The sequence below is a fragment of the Mastigoproctus giganteus genome, chromosome 5, assembly GCF_048544385.1.
Source record: "Mastigoproctus giganteus isolate SK-2022 chromosome 5, ASM4854438v1, whole genome shotgun sequence".
Classification (NCBI taxonomy): domain Eukaryota; kingdom Metazoa; phylum Arthropoda; class Arachnida; order Uropygi; family Thelyphonidae; genus Mastigoproctus; species Mastigoproctus giganteus.
In genome coordinates, this window is record NC_143579.1 from 100,231,870 (window position 1) to 100,253,044 (window position 21,175).

Here is a 21,175-nt window from a genome sequence, read left to right on the forward strand (position 1 = left end):
TGGGGTAAGAGTATTTTGAACACTAATTTAGAAGTTAAATAAATAAGAACCATAAGAATCATGTCATTCTTTGGTAATTATTAATATTCTTTTCCCTTAATCCATAAGTTTATTTTAACTTAATCACCATAGGCAAAACTTTAAATGCCATTTCTTATCAAAGCAAAGGTGTGGGGACTGGCATTATTATGCACTTTTTTTTTTTTACTTGTATAATAGAATAGGGAACATGGTTGTTTGTGTGGCTTAATTGTGGAATAAATAGATTGTCCTGTGAAAGAGTATGTTCTTTCCACTATTCAGTGCTTTGAATATTTGATACCATTTGATTAGAAAAAGTAACAATTTCTAATTAACAAGGACAAAGTATAAGTTATTTTGATAAAATAAGATTCTAATTGATCCTTATATTTTTCTTAAGGTGAATGCGCTCTCAAGAGAGGTAACGAAAGAAGTGGAACAAATAATTGGGGAAGTTTTTTCCAATTCCAAAGTGAATAGTGTTGTTCTTATATCAGGAAAACCAGGATGCTTTATTGCTGGTGCAGATATAGGGTATGAAAATGTCATTTACAAACCTGAATTTCTATCTTAATACTTTTAATGGGCATTTGTTGTTTGAAATAATGCCAGTATTTTAATTTATGAAGATTACTGTTATAAAATGCTTATCTTGTCAGCAGTGATTTTTCATTCGTTATCAACCTGTAGGTATGCACGCAGAGTCTGGTATATCTCGATAACAAGGTGTTTCTGTTTTTCCAACCGTGTTGGCCACCCAGCTGTAACTGACTCACAGTATATTTTAAAAACAGTAAGATCTTTGATTTGAACACTTTTTTTTGTTACAACACTTTTCTCAAAATAACATAAACATTCAACGTAGAAACTGTTTTAACAATTAGCATTAGTTGAGGCATATTATGCGAGAAAGCAAGCTTTTACAGCATCAGCCAAAAAAAAAAAAAAAAAAAACTTCCCATTTCACCCATCCGGTCACTCCAAATATTATTCTAGTTCAGCCTTAAATTCATTTAAGCTGTCAACTTCCACAACAGATGGAAGTTCATTCCAGTAATGAACTACCCGCTGACTAAAGGCAAACATCCGCACATCTATTCTACAACTGTCTTTCCTCAATTTGAATCTCTGCCCCCCCCCCTCAGGTTCTTAATTTGAGCAAGCGGAAGTATCGTCATCATTGAGCCTGCTCAAACCATTCAAGGCCTTATACACCTCCATCAGATCACCTCACAGGTGCCTAGTCTCCAGATGCTGCAACTTGCAGAACTTAAACCTTTCTTTGTAATGACCCCTTTGTTCCTCTTACCAGTCTTGCTGCCTTTCTCTGTACTCGTTCTAGCAACTCTACATCCTTTCTAAAATGAGGCCTCCAGACCTGTATGCAGTACTCAAGGTGTGCCTTGACCATTGTTATACAAAGGGATTATCACCTCCTTGTCTCTGCTAGCGGCGCCTCCGTAGCCAGGTGGGAAGGAGCAGCAGTGCGTAGCACACGCTTCTTGATTAAACCGGGGTTCGAGCCCATCACCACCAAAAGAGGATGAGGAAAGGTCAAGGGAATGACCACCGCATATTCCCGGAGCAATATGGCCTTAGTTGCTAATGCTCCTAAAAACCAACTAACAACATCACCTTCTTGTCTCTGCCAGCAAAATTCCTATATATCATTGACAAAACTCCATGACCCGTTTGCACTGCTCAGAGAACTTCATATCTGACCACACAACCCAAGTCTTCTTCATTCTCCACCTTCCTGAGTGTAATACCACAGGCAGTTGGTATGTTTCTCTTGAGTTACTGCTACCCATATGCAGTACTTTGCATTTGTCAATGTTAAGATTCGGTTGCCACTTCTCAGCCCATCTACCTAACTTTTTCAGATCCTGTTGCAATAGCATACTGTCTTTAGTGTCATTAACAACCCTGCCAACCTTTGCATCATCTGCAAACTTGGACATTAAGCCTGATATACCTTCTTTGATATCACTGATAAATGCAGAAAACAACAATGGGCCCAGCACCAAAAATGTGAGACTAACAAACAGACTCTGCTGATGTTCTTAGCAGAAACTATAAAGCTGAAAATTATTTGCTTTCAGAAATTCTTTCTTAGTGTGAGTTTCCCAAGTGTGAATAGTCCCGAAAATTTTGTTGATTATTGTATGTTGATTGTATGGCTTATAACAGTGATGGGTAACTTTGGTCCCACAGGCCAAAACCGGCCCACCATGTTGTTTTAAATGGTCTGCAAAATATTCTCTCGTCATCGTCATCAGCCATTTTCAATCCACTACAGGATGAAGGCCTCTCCAGCAACTTTCCAGTTCCTTCTGTTTGCGCAATGGTCATCCATTTACTACACAAACTATGAATTTTATCTGTCCATCTCCGTCATTGTCTTCCAGGTTTTCTTCTAGTTCCTCTTGGGTACCATTCTGTTATTTTCTTAGTCCTTCTGTCATCATGTCTTTGAGCTATGTGTCCTGCCCAAGACAATTTTAGTTCTTTAGTTTTGACAAACATGTCCTTTACTTCAGTTTGCTGCCTAATACACATATTTCTCTTCTTATCTAACAGTGTGATTCCCAATATAACTTGTTCCATTCTTCGCTGTGTCGTTCTCAGCTTCTCTTCCATTCTTTTGGTGAGTGCTCAAGTTTCACTTCCATAAGTCATGGTGGGGAGTATACATTGGTTCATTATTGTACGTTTCAGACAAATTGGGATATTGCTCCTCAGTATGTGACTATGTTTCCTGAATGCTATCCATCCAAAATTTATTCTTCTCTTGACTTCCAGCAATATATCGTTATTACAGCAAATGACTTGTCCCAGATAAGTATATGACTCAACCTTTTCAATTTCTGCTCCTTCAATCATTATATCCCTTTCTGTGGCATACTTCTTCATCATTACTTTTGTTTTAACCATATTCGTCTTTAGTCCAAAATCCTTACTAACTCTGCATAACTGATTAAGATTTTCCACTAATTCTTTGGGATCGTGGCTTATGACCACAATGTCATCTTCAAATCGTAAATGGTTTAGGTACTCTCCATTCACATTGACTCCTTTCTGTGACCAGTCTAATCTTCTGAAAACTTCCTCAAAACAGCAGTAAACAACTTCGGAGATATTGTCTCCTTGTCGAACTCCTTTCTCAATTTTATATTTGCTACTGTCTTTGTATAGTCTAATGATGGAGGTAGCATTCTCATTAGAATGAGCAGAAGCCTGAAAAACAAGATGCATGGTATTTCAGAGACTGCTGGGAGCCATTGCGGTACAAGTAAACACATGGGTTGTGTTAGCGACTACGATGGACTGAGACAGTATTTAAATTCTATACAGTGGGACCAACTGATGATGTTACCAACAGCAAATTCAAAATGGGAAGCATTCAAAGAACTTATCTTGGAAGCTACTAGGCTTTACATACCAACTAAGAAATATTGTTCAAGGTTTAGGCCAAAATGGATGTCAGATGAACTAATGAGGCATATGGCAGAGAAGAAAAATGCATGGGATACTTACAAATTAACACATGACACAGAAGCCTATGATAGATACAAGTTGATATACAACCAAGTTACAAAGGAGGTTAGGCAGGCGAAGGCAGATTACGAGAAATCCTTGGCAAGGGATGCAAAGAAAAACAGCAAAGAGTTCTTTACTTATGTAAACTCTAGAAGGAAGGGGATGAATCAGATTGGTCCACTTGATATTGATGGGTCAACTGTTGATGATCCTGCTCAGGTAGCTAACAAACTAAATGAATATTTTGCATCGATATTCACACATGAGGAGTTATTCAGCAAGGGGAATGCCAGAGGTGTATTCAACTCTAGCAGTAAGCTACAGAATCTTGAAATAACTGGGAGTAAAGTGGAGGAGAAACTGTTGAAGATAAACACAAGAAAGGCACCCGGGGTTGGATGGGATCTATCCAGTTATATTAAAGGAGGCAGTAAAGGAAGTAAGCAAACCCTAACCATACTTATGAGAGCTTCCTTGGACTCAGGGGAGGTACCCATAGACTGGAAATGTGCAAATGTGACCCCAATTCACAAAGGAGGATCAAAGGCTGACACAAAGTAATTATAGACCTGTGAGCTTAACTTCTGTTCCAGGAAAATTAATGGAGGCACTGGTTAAAGAAGCACTGCAGGATCATTTAGACAAGACTTCAGTTATAGCTCAGACACAGCATGGTTTTGTTAAGGGGAAGTCTTGCCTGACCAACTTGATTGGATACTATGATGCAGTCACAAAAGAACTGGATGCAGGGAATAACTTTGATATTATATACTTGGATCTTAGAAAGGCTTTTGATACTGTTGCACATGGAAGACTGCTACACAAATTGGAGCAGTGTGACATTGGAGGCAAATTGCTGCTATGGATAAAGGGGTGGTTGAGGGGGAGAAGACAGAGAGTGGTAATCAATGGACACTGCTCATCATGGACTAATGTTATTAGTGGAGTCCCTCAGGGCTCAGTGTTGGGTCCATTATTGTTTTCTGTATTTATAAATGATATTGATGATGGTATATCAAGCTTAATGTCCAAGTTTGCAGACGATACAAAGGTTGGCAGGGTTGTCAAGGACACTACTGACACTATGCTGCTGCAACAGGATCTGGAAAGGTTGAGCAGATGGGCTGAGAGGTGGCAAATGAAGTTTAACATTGACAAATGTAAAGTACTACACATGGGAAACAGCAACCCCAGAGCAACGTATCAACTCTGTGGTACTACACTGACAGTGGTAGAGAATGAAAGGGACTTGGGGGTGGTTGTGCAGGCAGATATGAAGTTCTCTGAGCAGTGCAGACGGCTGCAAGAGTAGCTAATGGAGTATTGTCAGTGATATACAGGAATTTTTCCAGCAGGGATAAGGAGGTGATTATTCCATTGTATAAGGCAATGGTCAGGCCACACCTAGAGTACTGTATACAGGTCTGGAGGCCTCATTTCAAGAAGGATGTAGAGCTGCTGGAACGAGTACAGAGAAGGGCAACAAGATTAGTGAATGGAACAAAGGGGTGCTCTTACGAAGAAAGGCTTAAGTTTTGCAAATTACAGTGTCTGGAGACTAGGCACCAGCGAGGTGATCTGATAGAGGTGTATAAAGCCTTGAATGGTTTAAACATGCTCAATGCTGATGGGATTCTTCCTCTAGCTCAGAAAAATCACCTGAGAGGGCATAAATTCAAATTGAGGAAAGACAGATGTAGGATAGACGTGCAGAAATTTGCCTTTAGCCAGCGGGTGGTTGGTTGGTGGAACAGACTTCCATCCCTTGTGGTGGAGGTTGATAGCCTAAATAAGTTTAAGGCTCAGCTGGACAGGTATTTTGAACGAACAGAGGGGTGAAGTGGAAGTGGGTTTTTTTTTTTTTTTTTTTTGGCTGATGCTGCATAAGCTTGCTTTCTTGCATCAAATGCCTCTGCTAATGCTAATATATTTTCTTCAAAATCATAATATATGGGGTATCTATGCCTTGTCTTACCAGTGCCCGAAACATTGCCTTATGTGTATGGAGTCGGATGCCTTTTCATAATCCACAAATGCCAGGCATAATGAAGTTTTTTATTCATTTGCTTTTTCCATTAGCTGTGATATTATGTGAAGGTGATCCATAGTTGAGAATCCTGTCCTGAAGCCATCTTGCTCTTTCAGTTGATTCTTATCAAGTATTCTTTCTAATCTGTTGGTAATGACCCTTGTTAACAACTTGTAGATGTGGGATAAAAAGCTAATTGACTATAATTTCCAATTTTTGATTTATCTCCTTTCTTATGTAGCAAAACTACGATTGCATTATTCCACTCCTTATGCATCACACCTTTTCTAATGCATTTTGTGAAGAGTCTTGCCAGTTTTTGTGTCATGTCCCTTCCTCTCAATTTTACAACTCTACAGTAACTTCATCTTCCCCCAGGGCTTTCTGATTCTTCATTTTTTTCAACACATGTTCTACCTCATTCGGAAAGATATCGGGTATGTCTTATGTGTTACTAATTTGCGATCCATCTTCTTCACTGCTGGCATAATTCCCTCGCTCCTTGTATAATTCTCTATAGTAGTCTTCTGCTATTTGAATTATGCAAATTTGAATTATGAAAAATTATATTCAAATTTGCATAATTTGAAAAATTCAAATTATGCAAATTTGAATTATGAAAAATAGCAGAGAAGGCTATTTATTTAAATAGCCTTCTCTGCTATTTTTAAGTACACCATCGCTATTCTTCAATTTCAGTGTCATTTGTCTTTCTATATTACTGCTCATGGCTGCTGATTTAAATCTTTTATTTTCCCTTAATGCTTGTTCTACTTTTCTTGTGTTAAATTTTCTTATATCCTCTCTGAGTCTCTTTCTAATGGCTTTTCATAACTCAGTACACTCAATTTTCTTCTTGTCAGTGTTTATCTTGCTCTTCATTTGTCATCTTTGGTTTATCATGACAAGTGTTTCTTGACTAATTTTTTCTTCTTTGGATTTCTTTTTACCTATAGCTTTCTTGGACTTTATTACTTTTAGAAGGTTGTAATATTCCTCTTCAATATCTTGGTCCTAAGCAGTCTGCAGAAGCTCAAACTTGTTCTTAATTTCCAGTACATACTGCTTTTTCTCCTCTTCTGTTATCTCAGAGACCTTCATATTATTTACTCGAGTCAATTTTTTCCTTTCTTTTCTTACATCTATATCAAGTGTGCATCTTACCATTCTGTGATCACTTCCAACATTTACCTTATTCAGGACGGTAGCATCATTCACAATATATCTTCTGTTAGTGAGGATAAAGTCGATTTCATTAGTCGTTAATTCATTTGGGCTCTTCCATGTCCACTTTCTGTGCACTCTCTTCTTGAAAAAAAGTGTTCATTACTGACATTCCTTGAGATTCTGCAAATTCCACAAGTCTTTCATTTCTTTCACCAATTCCAAAATATCCTATAGTTTCCCTTTCTGCACTGTTTTGTCTCTTTTCAACCTTAGCATTGAGGTATCCCATAATGATACATTGAGGTATCCCAAAATGTACACTGAAATTAAGTCTGCTAGATGAGCAGAAAACCAGTGGGTTTTCTGCTCATCTAGCAGAAAACCCACTGGTTTTCTGCTCATCTGTTCATCATCATGGCTCAATGTTGGTGCATAAATCATTATAACCTTTAGCTTTTACCGCTTAGAAATCCTGAATAGTCTTGACACCCTTGATGATGTACTTTTGAATTACAAAATGTCGTTTTTTTATATCTTTATGGACCAGAAAGCCACGTCCCCCTTTGCTCCTTTCACTGTTTTCATTGGTATAGCAGATTTCCACTTGATAAACTTGTGAGTCGTTTCTTCTTGTTTCAGCCAAACCGATGATATTGCAATTCTAATTCCTTTTCCAGCTCTAATATCCTGCCTTCGCCGATGAGCGATCTTACGTTGTAACAGGCCAAGTTCAGTTTCCGTGCATGGCAGCCTGGTCGTACTCAGAGATTCTTAGCACCCTCTGCTTCCACTCTGATCCTCTTGCTGCCGTAAGAGGTGGGAGTGAAAGCTGCTGGGACCATTTGTTTCGTCTTGCTGTCATGTGCTGGAGGATTTGGTCTTTTCCTCTTCACACTGACCAGGCGTCTCGAAGAGAACCATTCTACTTCTTCATTGCCACCTAAGTGACGTAACAGGGCTTACCATCGAGAAGGTGTGCATGAGTGTATTTTTGGGGGGACAGGCCAACCGGACATGTCTTAAATCTTCTAAAATAGAAAGATATTGGATAACACACAGAATGCCTGTTCCCCTCTAAGCCTGTAGTTACCACTAAATCAAGACAGCATCCAATCAGTAATCGTAGTTTGGCTTTTGTTCAGCAGAAGGTGGCATCATGATAGTTTCCATGATGTAATTGTGCATGCTATTGGTTTTAGGTTATGTGTGAGTAGTGTTTTTATCTTATATTTAGTGGTTTGCTCATGCAGCTTGTAAAATGTAAATGTAAAATGTTTACATTTAACACGAAAAAAAAATTTTTTTTTTTTTTTTGTTTTTTTTGCTGTTCCTGTTTTTTAAATGCAATGTCATTTTTAACCAATCACAAAAGAAGTTTCCAGTATATAAGAGAAATTTTCCAAGCTTATTACACAAGTGAAATTTGACCGGTTCAAGAGAAATCAAATTTTGAGGTTTTTTTATTAATTATATTTAAAGAAATAACATAAATTTGAGTTTATTATCATATAAAAAATAGGCTTCGAGGATCCAAAGTGATAAGAAGAATAAGAACAACAACACAAAAGATGTTCCCAAAAACAGAGATAAAATCATTGCTAAAATTTGTATATTTTTCTATAAACCTAGATGAAGAACATGATTTACAAGTTTGTGTTGATTAAGTTTACTAATATGTTTTTGAAGTTTATAAAAGTGTACAATCAACACTACATGTTCAAATAGAATGGGAGTTCAACTGTTTGTTTCCAAGTGTTAGTCACTTTGAAAGAATATTAACCTTAAAAGACATTATACAACAAATCACTACCAAAATTATAAGGAAAGATTCCTGAGTCACAGAAAATCATGGTTAACAGCTAAAAAAAAGCTTACACAACAAAAAAAACAAAAAAAAAAGTACATTCAGCAATGTAACAAAAGTATAAGCATCATCAGTTTTATCTTACTATATTGTTAGTTATGAGCTTGCTAAGGTCAAGAAACCATTCAGAGATGGTGAATTTGTCAGTGTGCTGTTAAAATGGCAGAGTTTGGTGAAGAAAAGGCAGCCAGAAAATTTGAGACTGTAACTCTTTCGAAACAAACTGAAGATATCAGTATACATTTGTTTAACAATTGGAAAGCTGTTATTGGAGGCTGTCCATATTTTTCACTAGCTATTGATGAACTTACAGACATAACGGACACAAGGCAGCTGTTAGTTTTCATCAAAACAAATTGTGAAGACTTTTCTGTTTTAGAAGAATTATTAAAAGTTTGTTCTTTGCATGGCTCAGTTAAAGAGGAGGACATATTTTCTGCAGTTCAGAGTGTAGTAGAGGAGTGTGGTGGATTTGAAAAGTTGACTTCTGTAATTACTGATTGTGCTAAAGTCACAGTTTGGACTGATACTGGTTTTACTGTACTTTTAATGCACAACAGAGTTAACATGCTCACCTTAAATTTTATTATTCATCATGCGGCCCTGTGAGCAAAATATACCAGACTATGTGATGCATGGCTACTGTGACAAAAATTGCAAATTAATTAGAGTAGGAAATAGCTCCCTTACTCACAGGAAGTTCCTTACTTATTTAAAACAACTGGATTCTGCTTATGGAGGACTGCTGTTGCATGCATGCAGAAGTTAGATGGCTTAGTTTAGAAGAACGTTTAGTGAGATTTTACAAACTTAGACACAAAGTAACTAACTGCCTTTCTAAGAGACCGTGTTTCACACTCATTTGATCTCCAACATAAGCTCCAAGATGCTGACTTCCTACTGGACTTAGCATTTCTCACATATATTACACAACATTTAAATGTCACAAATTTACAGGTTGAGGGGGGGGGGAAGCAAGACAGTTTACCAAATGATGAGATATGTTGCTGGCTTCAAGAGAAAATCCAATGTATTTAAATCTGCATTGGAAAAGAATGACATGTTCCATTTTCCAAGTTGTAAAAATCTAGCTGAGGAAGAGGGCATTCACTTTATGAAGTACACAGAACATATTGAGCAATTGATTTCAGAAATTTGACCATTTTCTGGATGAAAGGTTTCAAGGTTTTGAAACCTTTCATCCAGAAATAGAACTTTTCAATAACCTTTTGAAGTGCATAGTGGAACATCAGCCAACAGAACTAGAATTAGAGTTGTCGGACCAATCTCTCAACAACTAAGTGATAAAGTGGCCCTGAGTTCTCGGAAACATTACCTGCTTCTGAGAAACTGGGCCCTGAAACTGTGCTGTATTTCTGGAAGTACCTACATCTGTAGGGCTACATTTTCTGCCATGAAGTATGTGACGTCCAAGACAGGAAACCAACCTACTGACTCCGCATTGTTGCACATCCTCCAAATTGCAACATCCAAAATGGAAGTAGACTTCAAATCTCTTGTAACTAGTTTTCAGAAACCACAATGTTCTCATTAAAAATAAATGTATAACCTTTTTAATATATTTAATCTTAGGTTTGTTGCAATAAATATTAAATTATTAAAAAAAATTTCAGTCTTTATTACTCACACTTCTAAGATAATTAGTTAGGATAGAAAAAATGTTATGTAATCATTGTGGTCCTATGATAATTTTATTATTACATCTTTGCCCTCAGTAAATTAAAGTTGGCCCTCACAGGCTTATAATATAAACACTCAAGATCGTCTGTAAAAAACATATGATTACATTCAGCAAATTTCAAAATTCCATTGTATTATAAATTTCAATGTCTCTTTTAACACACACGAACTTTTTACCTAAAGTGGCTACTGCAAACTAACTTAAATATTGACTAGGAACCAACATATTAACTTGTTAATGGGAGAGACTTCTTCAGAGATGGCATACCCTTAAATAGAAAGGGTGCAAGAATATTCGCTGATGCTATCAAGGCAGTGTTAGGTGGTTTGGAAAATTGCTAGTTTGGGGGGGGGGGTTAAACACAGACTAGCAGATTACCAATGGCCGCAGGCAGACGTGAAAGCGATTCTTGCACTGCTTCTATTGGGATGAGCAGCAGCCTGAAAAGCAAAGGTGCTAGGGATTTCTAGAACTGCTGGGAGTCATCAGGGAAGTAAATACATGGGCTGGGTTCAGGTAACTAAGAGTAAGAACAGGTGCATGTATACTTGCATGTATGCCAATCCTAGAAGTATAGTAAATAAATTTGATGAATTTGAAGTTAGTTAGTTATTTGGTTTTTAGGAGCATTAGCAACTAAGGCCATATTGCTTCGGGATATGTGGTGGTCATTCCCTGACGTTTCCGCATCCTCAGTATTTGGTGGTGACAGGCTTGAACCCCGGTCTAATCAAGAAGCGTGTGCTACGCACTGCTGCTCCTTCCCACCTGGCTACAGAGGTGCTGAATTTGAAGTGCTGGCAAAGACATCGAAAGTGAATATTGTAGAGATATCAGGGACATGGTGTCACATGTCCCTGATATCTCTACACTCCGCATTGTTACTTTTAGCAATACACCTCTGCTTGTACAAATGTATCTACAAGCAGAGATGTATTGCTTAAAGATACAAGCAGAGGTGTATTGCTAAAAAAAGTAGTACCGGAATGCTTGTTCTCTAGAAGACTATATGATAATGCCACATCGACTGTACAGTAACTGAATCAGACTTCAGTTCATAGAACAACCAGTTCTAGCGTTCAGCTCATGGCAAATCGAAATGCAGCATTCACATTCATCACAGTATATCTCATTAGTTGGATCTCTTTATCTAACACATTGTACTTTAGTAAGAAACGTTCAAGTTTCATTGTGAAATTTATATTTTTCTTTCTAAATAAATTTTTAAAGAAATATATTAATTTTAAAGATTACTATTAATGTCAATTTTTAGTAGCAATGGGTAAAATAGATATTTCTCCCTCCCCTTTGATTATGCCATTGTTTCATAATATTAGGTGGATAAATTTAATGATTTTCTATTATGAGATTTAGAAAAAGACCGGAACATTGTTCCAATGCGTTCTGGCCCAAATACACCACTGGATACAAGGAATGCAGAATTGGAATTTGGGAAGTACAATGTGTACAGAAATGATAGGACGTGATAGGAGGGATTCTGTTTGTTAAGAAACACAAAGTTTAAGAAAGTGCATCCAGCTGACGTGGGTGGACAGTTTGGTGTGACATAAGCACTGAGAAAGCATTAGTTGAGCCATACAATGCAAAAAAGCAAGTTTATGCACCATCAGCCAAAAAAAAAAAAAAAAAAAAAAAAAAGAACACTCCAATTTCACCCATCTATTCATTCCAAATGCTTGTTCAGCTCGGTCTTAAATTTATTTACGTTTTCAACTTCTACAACAGGAGATGGAAGTATGTTACAGCAATCAATTACCCTGCTGGCTAAAGGCAAATTTCGGGACATCTATTCTACAATTGTCTTTCCTCAATTTGAATCTATGCCCCCTCAGGTTGTTAATCTGAGCAAGACAAAGAATCCCATCAGCATTGAGCTTCCTCAAGCCACACAAAACTTTATACACCTCATTCAGATCACCACGCATGTGCCTAGTAGCCAGATGCCGTAATTTGCAAAACTTAAACCTTTCTTTGTAAGAATACCCCTTTGTTCCCCCTCACCAATCTTGTTACCCTTGTTTGTAGTCATTCTAGCAACTCTGCATCCTTCCTAAAATGAGGTCTCTAGACCTGTACACAGTATTCAAGGTGTGTCCTGACTATTGCCTTTACAATGGAATAATCACCTCTTTGTCCCTGCTAGCAAAATTCCTCTCTATCATTGACAAGACTCCATGATCTACTCTAGCAGTCCATCTGTACTGCTCAGTGAACTTCATATCTGACTGCAAAATTGCTCCCAGGTCTTTTTCATTCTCCACCTCCATGAATGTAGTACCACACAATTGGTATATTTCTCTTGGGTTATTGCTACCCATGTGCAGTACTTTGCATTTGTCAATGTTTAACTTCAGTTGCCACTTCTCAGCCCATTTGCCCAACTTATTTAGATTCAGTTGTAGTAGCATACTGTCTTTACTGTTGTTAACCCTGCCAACCTTTGTATCATCTGCAAACTTGACATTAAGCCTGGTATACCTTCATCAGTATCATTGATGAATACTCAAAAGAATGATTAGCCCAGCACTGAACCCCTGGGAACTCCACTAATAACATTAGACCATGAAGAGCATTATCCATTGATTATCACTATCTGTTGTCTCCTACTCAACCATCTCTTTATCCATTGTAGGAACTTGCCCTTAATGTCATACCACTCCAATTAGTACAGCAGTCTTCCATGTGCAACAGTATTAAAAGCTTTCCTGAGATCCAAGTATGTTATATCAAAATTATTTTCCGCATCCAGTTTCTTTGTGACCACATCATAGTATCCAATCAAATCTGGTCAGACAAGACCTCCCTTTAACAAACCCATGCTGTGTCTTAACTACTGCTATAGTCTTGTCTAGATGATCCTGCAATGCTTATTTAACCAGTATTCAGTGAATCCATTACTTTCCCTGGAACACAAGTTAAACTAACAGGTCTATAGTTACTTATGTCACCTTTTGAACCCCCCCCCCCCCCCTTTATGAATTGGAGATATATTTGCACATCTCCAGTCCATCCCCCCCCCCCCCGAGTCCAAGGAATCTCTCATAATTACGGCTGAGGGTTTGCTTATTTCCTTTGGTGCCTCCTTTAATATAACTGGATAGATCCCATCCACTCCAGGTGCCTCCTTATGTTTAACTTCAAAAATTTTCCCTCCACTTTGCTCTCAGTTATTACAAAATCACTTAGCTCCCTGTTAGAGTTTGATAAACTTCTGGCATTCCCCTCCTTGAATAACTCCTCTTGTGTGAATAGAGATGCAAAATAAGAGTGTGTTACATGCCTAATGACTGATGCATACAACAAACTATACACAGAAATACAGTGGGCCAGTAAATCAGAATGTCTTATAATGGTGAATTGACTTTAACTTGTGGGTTAGTTACTCGCATGCTAGCAAAGCTTTTGTGGATTTATTGGATGATTGTTTTCTACAGCAGCATGTTCGAGAGGCAACCAGGGGGAGTAATACTCTTGATTTGATTATCAGCAGTGAATATTCATGCATTAAGAATCTGCAGATAAAGGAACCACTACGTGGCAGTGATCACTGTGTACTGATGTGAGATTTACTTAAAGATGTAACTACCATCAAAGGGAAAAGTCAAGGGTTTTTGCTTTTATAAAAGTGACTGCAGTGGTCTTAGACAGTTTTTGAATTCTGTACAGGGGACCAACTGATGATTTTACCAACAGCCAGTTCTAAATGGGAAGCATTCAAGGAAGTAATCTTGGAAGCTTTTTTGTTCCAACTAAGAAATGCTGTTCAAGGCCTAAATCAATGTCAGATGAACTAATGAGACTCGTGGAAGAACTATGGTTGATATAAGCTAGTCTGTAATGAAGTCACAAAGGAGGTTAGGTAAGTAAAGGCAGATTACAAGAAATCTTTGTCAAAGGATGCAAAGAAGAACAGTAAAGACTTCTTTACTTATGCAAATTCTAGAAGGAAGGGGATGAATCAGATTGGTCCACTTGATATCGATGGTTCGGCTGTTGATGCTCCTGTTCAGGTACTGACAAACCGAATGAATATTTTGCATCTACATTCACACATGAGGAATTAATTAGGGAGGGGAATGCCAGAAGTGTATCAAACTTTATCAGGGAGGTAAAGGAGTTTGTAATAACTGAGAGCAAAGTGGAGGAGAAATGTTGAAATTTAACATAAGAAAGGCACTTAGGTTGGAGTGGGTGAAATGAGAAGGGTTTTTTTTTTTTTTTTTTTTTTTTGACTGATGCGATATAGCTTGCTTTCTTGCATCATCTGACGCCTCCGTAGCCAGGTGGGAAGGAGCAGCAGTGCATACCACACGCTTCTTGATTAGACCGGGGTTCGAGCCCGTCACCACCAAATATGGAGGATGCGGAAAGGTCAGGGAATGACCACCGCATATTCCGGAGCAATATGGCCTTAGTTGCTAATGCTCCTAAAAACCAAACAACAACAACAACAACTTGCATCATCTGCCTCTACTAATGCTAATGTTAACATTTAGGTACTGTACCTAAAAATGTTTGAATATGGATGCTGTAATACCATTATGTAGAAGAGTAGAAGGAGGTAAGGTACAGAGTCACTAGTCACTACTCTAGAAGGAGCTGCTCAAGATTTGAAGAAGAATGAATTGAGTGTTTGCTTTCCTTGTTGTTGTAATTTTTGAAATGAAATTGTATAATTGCATAACAAGGCATTTTCTCTTCACATTTTACCATGGCAGTATGATGATAGAGAAGGTCAATTATTGCAAAAATGTTCGAGCACTTCATCAGTTTTTCCAAGTGCCGCTCATAATCTAAATTCTTTTTCTTTGGCAACTTCTGTCAAATTGTCATCCCTGTCACTTCTCTCTTCTTCAGTGGTTAACTTGTCTATATCTGTCAGATCCTCATTTGTTTATAGCATTACCTTTTAAGCAATTCTCCATTATGTTCATCCACTTTGTGGCATGCTGCATCTTTTGCAAGATTTTCAATTGAGGTTGCATCTAATTACCATTAAATTCTTTAAAGGCATGAAAGCAAGATATAAGTTTTTCTGACAGCTGTTCATCGCCCAAAATAGGAACCCTTCTAAGAGGAAGGAAGGTCCACTAATTTGGTTTAATCAGTTTCTTGTTCACCAGTTTCAACACAATTAAAATATATTAAATTTACTTCAAAAAACCTTCCTCATTGCTTTCATTGGTCATTTCAGTTTTAGCAATTAATTTCCTAAAAGTAAGGGTTAAATGATATGCCTTCAAAACACTTATAACCCCTTTGGCCAGGTTATATTACAGTTGCTGTACGTGGCTGTAAAAACACATCTTAATGTTAGGACACAAGCTATCAAAGTTGAGAACGTGAGCAGTGGCACTGTCTAAAATAATAAGAATCTTAAAATGCATGTTTTTGTCTTCACAATATTTCTTTGCTTCAAATATTGTGAATTGACACTGAAAGGGAATACTGCAAAATAGATATCAGAAATTCTCTTTTAATCCAAGAGTTGACATTTGGAACGAACTTCACCCCACTCTTGTGAAATTTGGAAGTTTATCTAAATTTAAGGAGTAATTTAATAAATACTTGAATAAATAGATAAATTAAGTTGTGGGATTTGCATCATTTTGCTAATATTAATACTGCTATATTAATTTCCACACATTTTTCTTGATAGTCATTTAGTTTCGTTGTATACGGTTTTCCTCATGATTTCAAATCCTAATAAATGACATGCTTTGCACCTCTCTGAATTTAATACTTCATATACAGCAACAAGAGTGCATTATTATAATTTTTATCAAATAAAAAGTATTTTTGACGTTTTGTCTAATAATTAAATATTTAGATTAGATTACTTTTCTTAAAAATTGTATCAAAATAATATTTTTTATTTATTTATTTTTTTTTTTTTTTTTTGCACATGGCACATTTATTAGGGGTTTTTTTTTTTTTTTTTTTTTTTCTCTCACGTATCAAATTGTAAATCATTCTGTGAACTTTCAAGCTCTCATTTTGGGTGTATACCAGTAATGTGGAGAACTACTAGAAAAGAATTAAATTACCTTCCTTTAAAATGGATGGATGAATGATCCTCAAAGTAATTCTACCTAGTTGCTTTGAAACTTGGAGTTAAAAATCCATAGGAATACAATTGATATAGGGTACTGTTTTCTAAGAGTGCGTCTTAGAATCGAAAAAATGCGGCATATAAAAGAACGGTTTATGCTTACAGTAACATTCATTTTTTTTTTTTTTTTTAATGCTGTGTCTACTTTGTTTTATTGATTAAATGGGAGCACTATAGATTTCTTTAAAAAATTGCATAACACTAGAATTAACCATGGCGTGTCATAAGAAAAGGGCATTGAAAGCAGAATGTTGTAAGGAATTAACTGTATTTCATTTGACATTCCTCTAGCAATTTTAGTTTTCTGTATTTTATGAACTTATTCAATGTAAGATAGAATAATGTTTTAAGATAAAATAAACATGAAAGCCTGAAAGTAACTTAATTACTCTCCATGAAATTGAGTTACATGTTTTTTAAGAGCAACTTTTAACTAAGCTTAATTACTTTTATCATTCAATTAACTTAATTTCGTTTTAAAAAGTAACTTGCCCATCTTTGCATATTATAATGTATTGCCCTGGTAATGTAGTAGTGGTAATGGAGGCATGAGATGCAAGAAAGCAAGCACATCAGCAAAAAAAATAATTTCATACATCCATTCCCTCAAAAAGTTTGTCCAGCCCCTCCTTGAGTTTATTTAAGCTATCAACTTCCACAACGACAGATGGAAATTTGTTCCACCAATCAACCACCCGCTGGCTAAAGGCAACTTTCCGCATCTATTCTACAACTGTCTTTCCTCAATTTGAATTTAGGTCCCCTCAGGTTCATAATCTGAGCAAGCGGAAGAATCCTATTAGAATTCAGCATGCACAACTCATTCAAGGCCTTATACCTCAATCAGATCACCTTGCAGGTTCCTAGTCTCCAGCCGCTGCAATTTGCAGAACTTAAGCCTTTCTTGGTAAGAGGACCCCTTTGTTCCCCTCACCAACCTCGTTGTCCTTCTCTGTGTACGCTCAAGCAACTCTACATCCTTCCTAAAATGAGGCCTCTAGACTTGTGCTCAGTACTCAAGATATGACCTGACCATTGCCTTATACATAGGGATAATCACCTCCTTTTCCCTATTAGCAAAATTCCTGTATATCATTGACAATACCCCATTACCTGCTCTGGCAGCCTGTCTGCATTGCTCAGAAAACTTCATATCTGACTACACAATTACGCCCAAATTTTTTTTTATTTTCTACCACCCTAAGTGTAGTACCACACCGTTTCTCTGGGGTTACTTCTACCCATATGCAGTACTTTGCATTTGTCAATGTTAAACTTCAGGGTTGTTAATGACAATAATGGCAGTAGCCCACTGCCATTATTGTCATTAATAACCCTGCCAACCTTTGTATCATCTGCAACTTGAACATTAAGCCTGATATATCTTCATCAATATCATTGATAAATATACAAAACAACAGTGGGCCCAACACCGAACCCTGGGAAACTCCACTAATAACATTAGTCCACGAATAGCAGCTTCCATTGATTACCACTCTGTCTTCTCCCACTCAACCATCCTTTTATCCATTGTAGCAACTTACCCTTAATTCCACACTTCTCAATTTGTACAGTGATCTTCCATGTGCAACAGTATCAAAAGCTTTCCTGAAATCCGAGTATATGATATCAAAATTATTTTTTGTAACCACGTCATAGTGTCCAATAAAATTTGGTAGACAAGACGTTCCCTTAACAAACCCATGCTGTGTCTGAATTATTACTGCAGTCTTGTCTAGATGATCCTGCAGTGCATCTTTAATCAGTGACTCCATTATTTTCCCCGGAACAGAAATTAAACTAACTGGTCTGTAATTACTCTTATCACCCTTTCTGACTGGGGATACATTTGCACATCTCCAGTCCATGGGGACTTCTCCTGATTCCAAGGATGCTCTCATAATTATGGCTAAGGGTTTGCTTACTTCCTTTGCTGCCTCCTTTAATATAACTGGATAGATCCCATCCATCCCAGGTGCCTTTCTTATGCTTAATTTCAACAATTTCTCCTCCACTTTCTTCTCGGTTATTACAAAATCATTAAGCACCCTGTTACAATTTGATAACCTTGTGGCATTTTCAAACCTTAACTCGTGTGAATGTAGATGCAAGATACTCATTTAGTTTGTTTGCTATCTGAGCAGGATCATCAACAGTCGAACCATCGATATCAAGTGGACCAATCAGATTTATTCCCTTCCTTTTAGAGTTTATATAAGTAAAGAAATCCTTGCTGTTTTCCTTAGCATCTTTTGCCAAAGATTTCTCGTAATCTGCCTTAGCCTGCCTAACCTCCTTTGTGACCTGATTACAGACTAGCTTATATCTGCCATTTTCTTCCGAGTTTCTTGATAGTTTATATGCATCCCATGCATTTTTCTTCTCTGTCACGAGTCTCATTAAACATCTGTTTTGATATAAATTTATAGTTTATAGGCCTCTTCTGATATTGATTATACTGCTACAAAACTATGTTGAAAAATTTGCAAGTATTGCCTATATCGGTACTATAAGAATGGCGACAGAATTTAAATGTTATTGATACAGCAAAATGGTGGCAGAATCACAAATAATAACTACAATTCTAATTTTTCAATTGAAAGTTACAAAGAAACAGTAATTTTTAAGAAATAAAGTTCCACTTAGCTGTTCCCAAAAAAAAGCAGTGTATCCAAGTAGCCTCATCAGCAGAATTGAATTTGATTGACCTCTAACTATCCATGGAAATGATATGAATTGATTTTAACACAAAAGATTTGAGATTGTGACGTGTTTCAGCAAAGTTTGCCCTCTCATCTTCTCTGATGATCACAGAGAGCACCGAGTTCAATGAAAGACTTCATTCTAATGCTTCTACAACTTCTAGGTCCAGAAATTGCAGATGCATTGGAATCAGTCTACGTGTCACAAAGACTACATTGAAGTAGGCTTCCTGACACTATATATAAGACTCTTTCTTCTTCTATACAGTGCCAAGAAGGCCACTTTGAATCTCAGTGAAATGTGAACATCATTCTTATATTTTTCTGACTCACAGGATATTGTTTATTATGAATTTTTCCTGCATAATTCCTTCATTGAAAATTTCTGTGGAAATCGATACTGTTTTGTGGAAATTACCATAAAATGGACATCAGAAAACTGCTGTTTGTATCATGACAAGACATTCCAAGCTTTGCAGCATCAGTACCTATCAGGTTCCCGTGCTAGCATTACTAAAATTTAAAGTGGACCATGGTGTCACACTACTAGATAGACTCTCTCATGCTTTTTATATTCAGTCAACAATTAATGTAGGCTCATTACTTTCGAGCTGAACCTCAGGGATCCCACTTCACCAGCACAGAATTAGTGCCACACTAGCCAGGTACGTTACTTATAATTTTATGTACATGTAATGAGCAATATTGTGAACACACAGGAACATCCACCCATTCATACAACTTTTTTAAATAAACAGAAGAAATGCTAAAACACAAGGCGTTAGAATTCTTTTGAGAGTTGCTTGTAGTCCTTATCAGCGTAAAATAAAAAAATTACCATTACAGTAGCTAAACTTGAATGCAAAATTAAAGAATCACATGGCTGGATGGTAAAAAGTAAAAGTAAAGTGCAGCCATTATCAACCCACTGCAGGATGGACGCCTCCTCAACAATTCATGCTGAGGCTGGATGGTACTAAGGTGCAATACAAATTATATATTAAAAAAAATACTATTTGCTGTGCACTTGCCTTAAAAAACTGAAGGTTTTTTGGTAAAATCTGTTAAGTAAAAGTATCAGTGTATCTCAAAACTTCTTAAAATTTTTTTTTTTTTTTTTCCTTGCAGCAATGAACCATGCTACTTATAAATGATTGTTCTTCTCCATTCCTGAAACAAAAGTATTATGTAGTAGGATATAAGGGTTAATGCACCCTTAAATCCTAATTTTAAAGATTTAAGCATTTTTAAAATAACAAAGGCTTAAATGTTCTGATGACTGTATTGGGCTCCCAGCAGACATAGGTCTGAAACCCATGGTTACAAAGGAAAGACATGTTAAACATTGCTAATGGTAAAATATTGATACAGATGCATTTTCACATTTTTTAAAATTATTTTTGTTAGTAAAGTTCAGCATAAGAATTTTTATAGTTTAAAATTCTGATAAAATATATTACAAAATAACAACTTCAATATGCAAGCACAAAACATTGTGTTTGTTTGTGTTAACTGTTAACTAGTAGTTTCTGCCAAGAAAACTAAATAACCACATTTAAATATGTGAAAATCTTTAAAAGACAATTTCTCATAATGTATCTTTGACAAACAGTGATAAAAGTCTTCAGTTGTATACACCAGCAGAAGGTGGTGTAAATTTTACTTAAAAAAAATGAAAATTTGCTGTGTTTTAAGTTAGTTCCAGTTTTCTTCTAATTGCCTGACTTTGTTCCAATCTTTATTTTGAGATCAGCAAATATCTTATGTGTTTATCTTAAAAATGACAACTTTATTTGGCATGTTTAATTATTAATCCTTTGTCTCTACTGGAAAATAAAACTTTATTTTTATAAAACATCAGCTGGCAGTAGAGTGTTAAAATTTCATAGTTTTGAAGACTTTTAAGTGCTGACCCTTGCTTATTGGCATATCAACAAGAAATAGCTCAGCTTTATGAAAAAAACTAAATAATTGCTCTTTTAATGCTTTCATACATGCTTGTATTACTTTTGGGCTC

The 21,175-nt window shown here is 36.6% G+C and overlaps 1 protein-coding gene across 2 annotated transcripts in view; it reads left to right on the forward strand.

Moving 5' to 3' along the window:
- The window catches only part of Mtpalpha (monolysocardiolipin acyltransferase Mtpalpha), a 370,336-nt gene that overhangs the window by 92,251 nt on the left and 256,910 nt on the right, over positions 1-21,175 (forward strand). For both annotated transcript variants that reach the window (XM_090373365.1, XM_090373366.1), the window contains one exon: positions 422-555. In XM_090373365.1, coding sequence (XP_090229491.1) covers positions 422-555 — 134 coding nt within the window. The remainder of the gene's footprint in view (positions 1-421; positions 556-21,175) is intronic.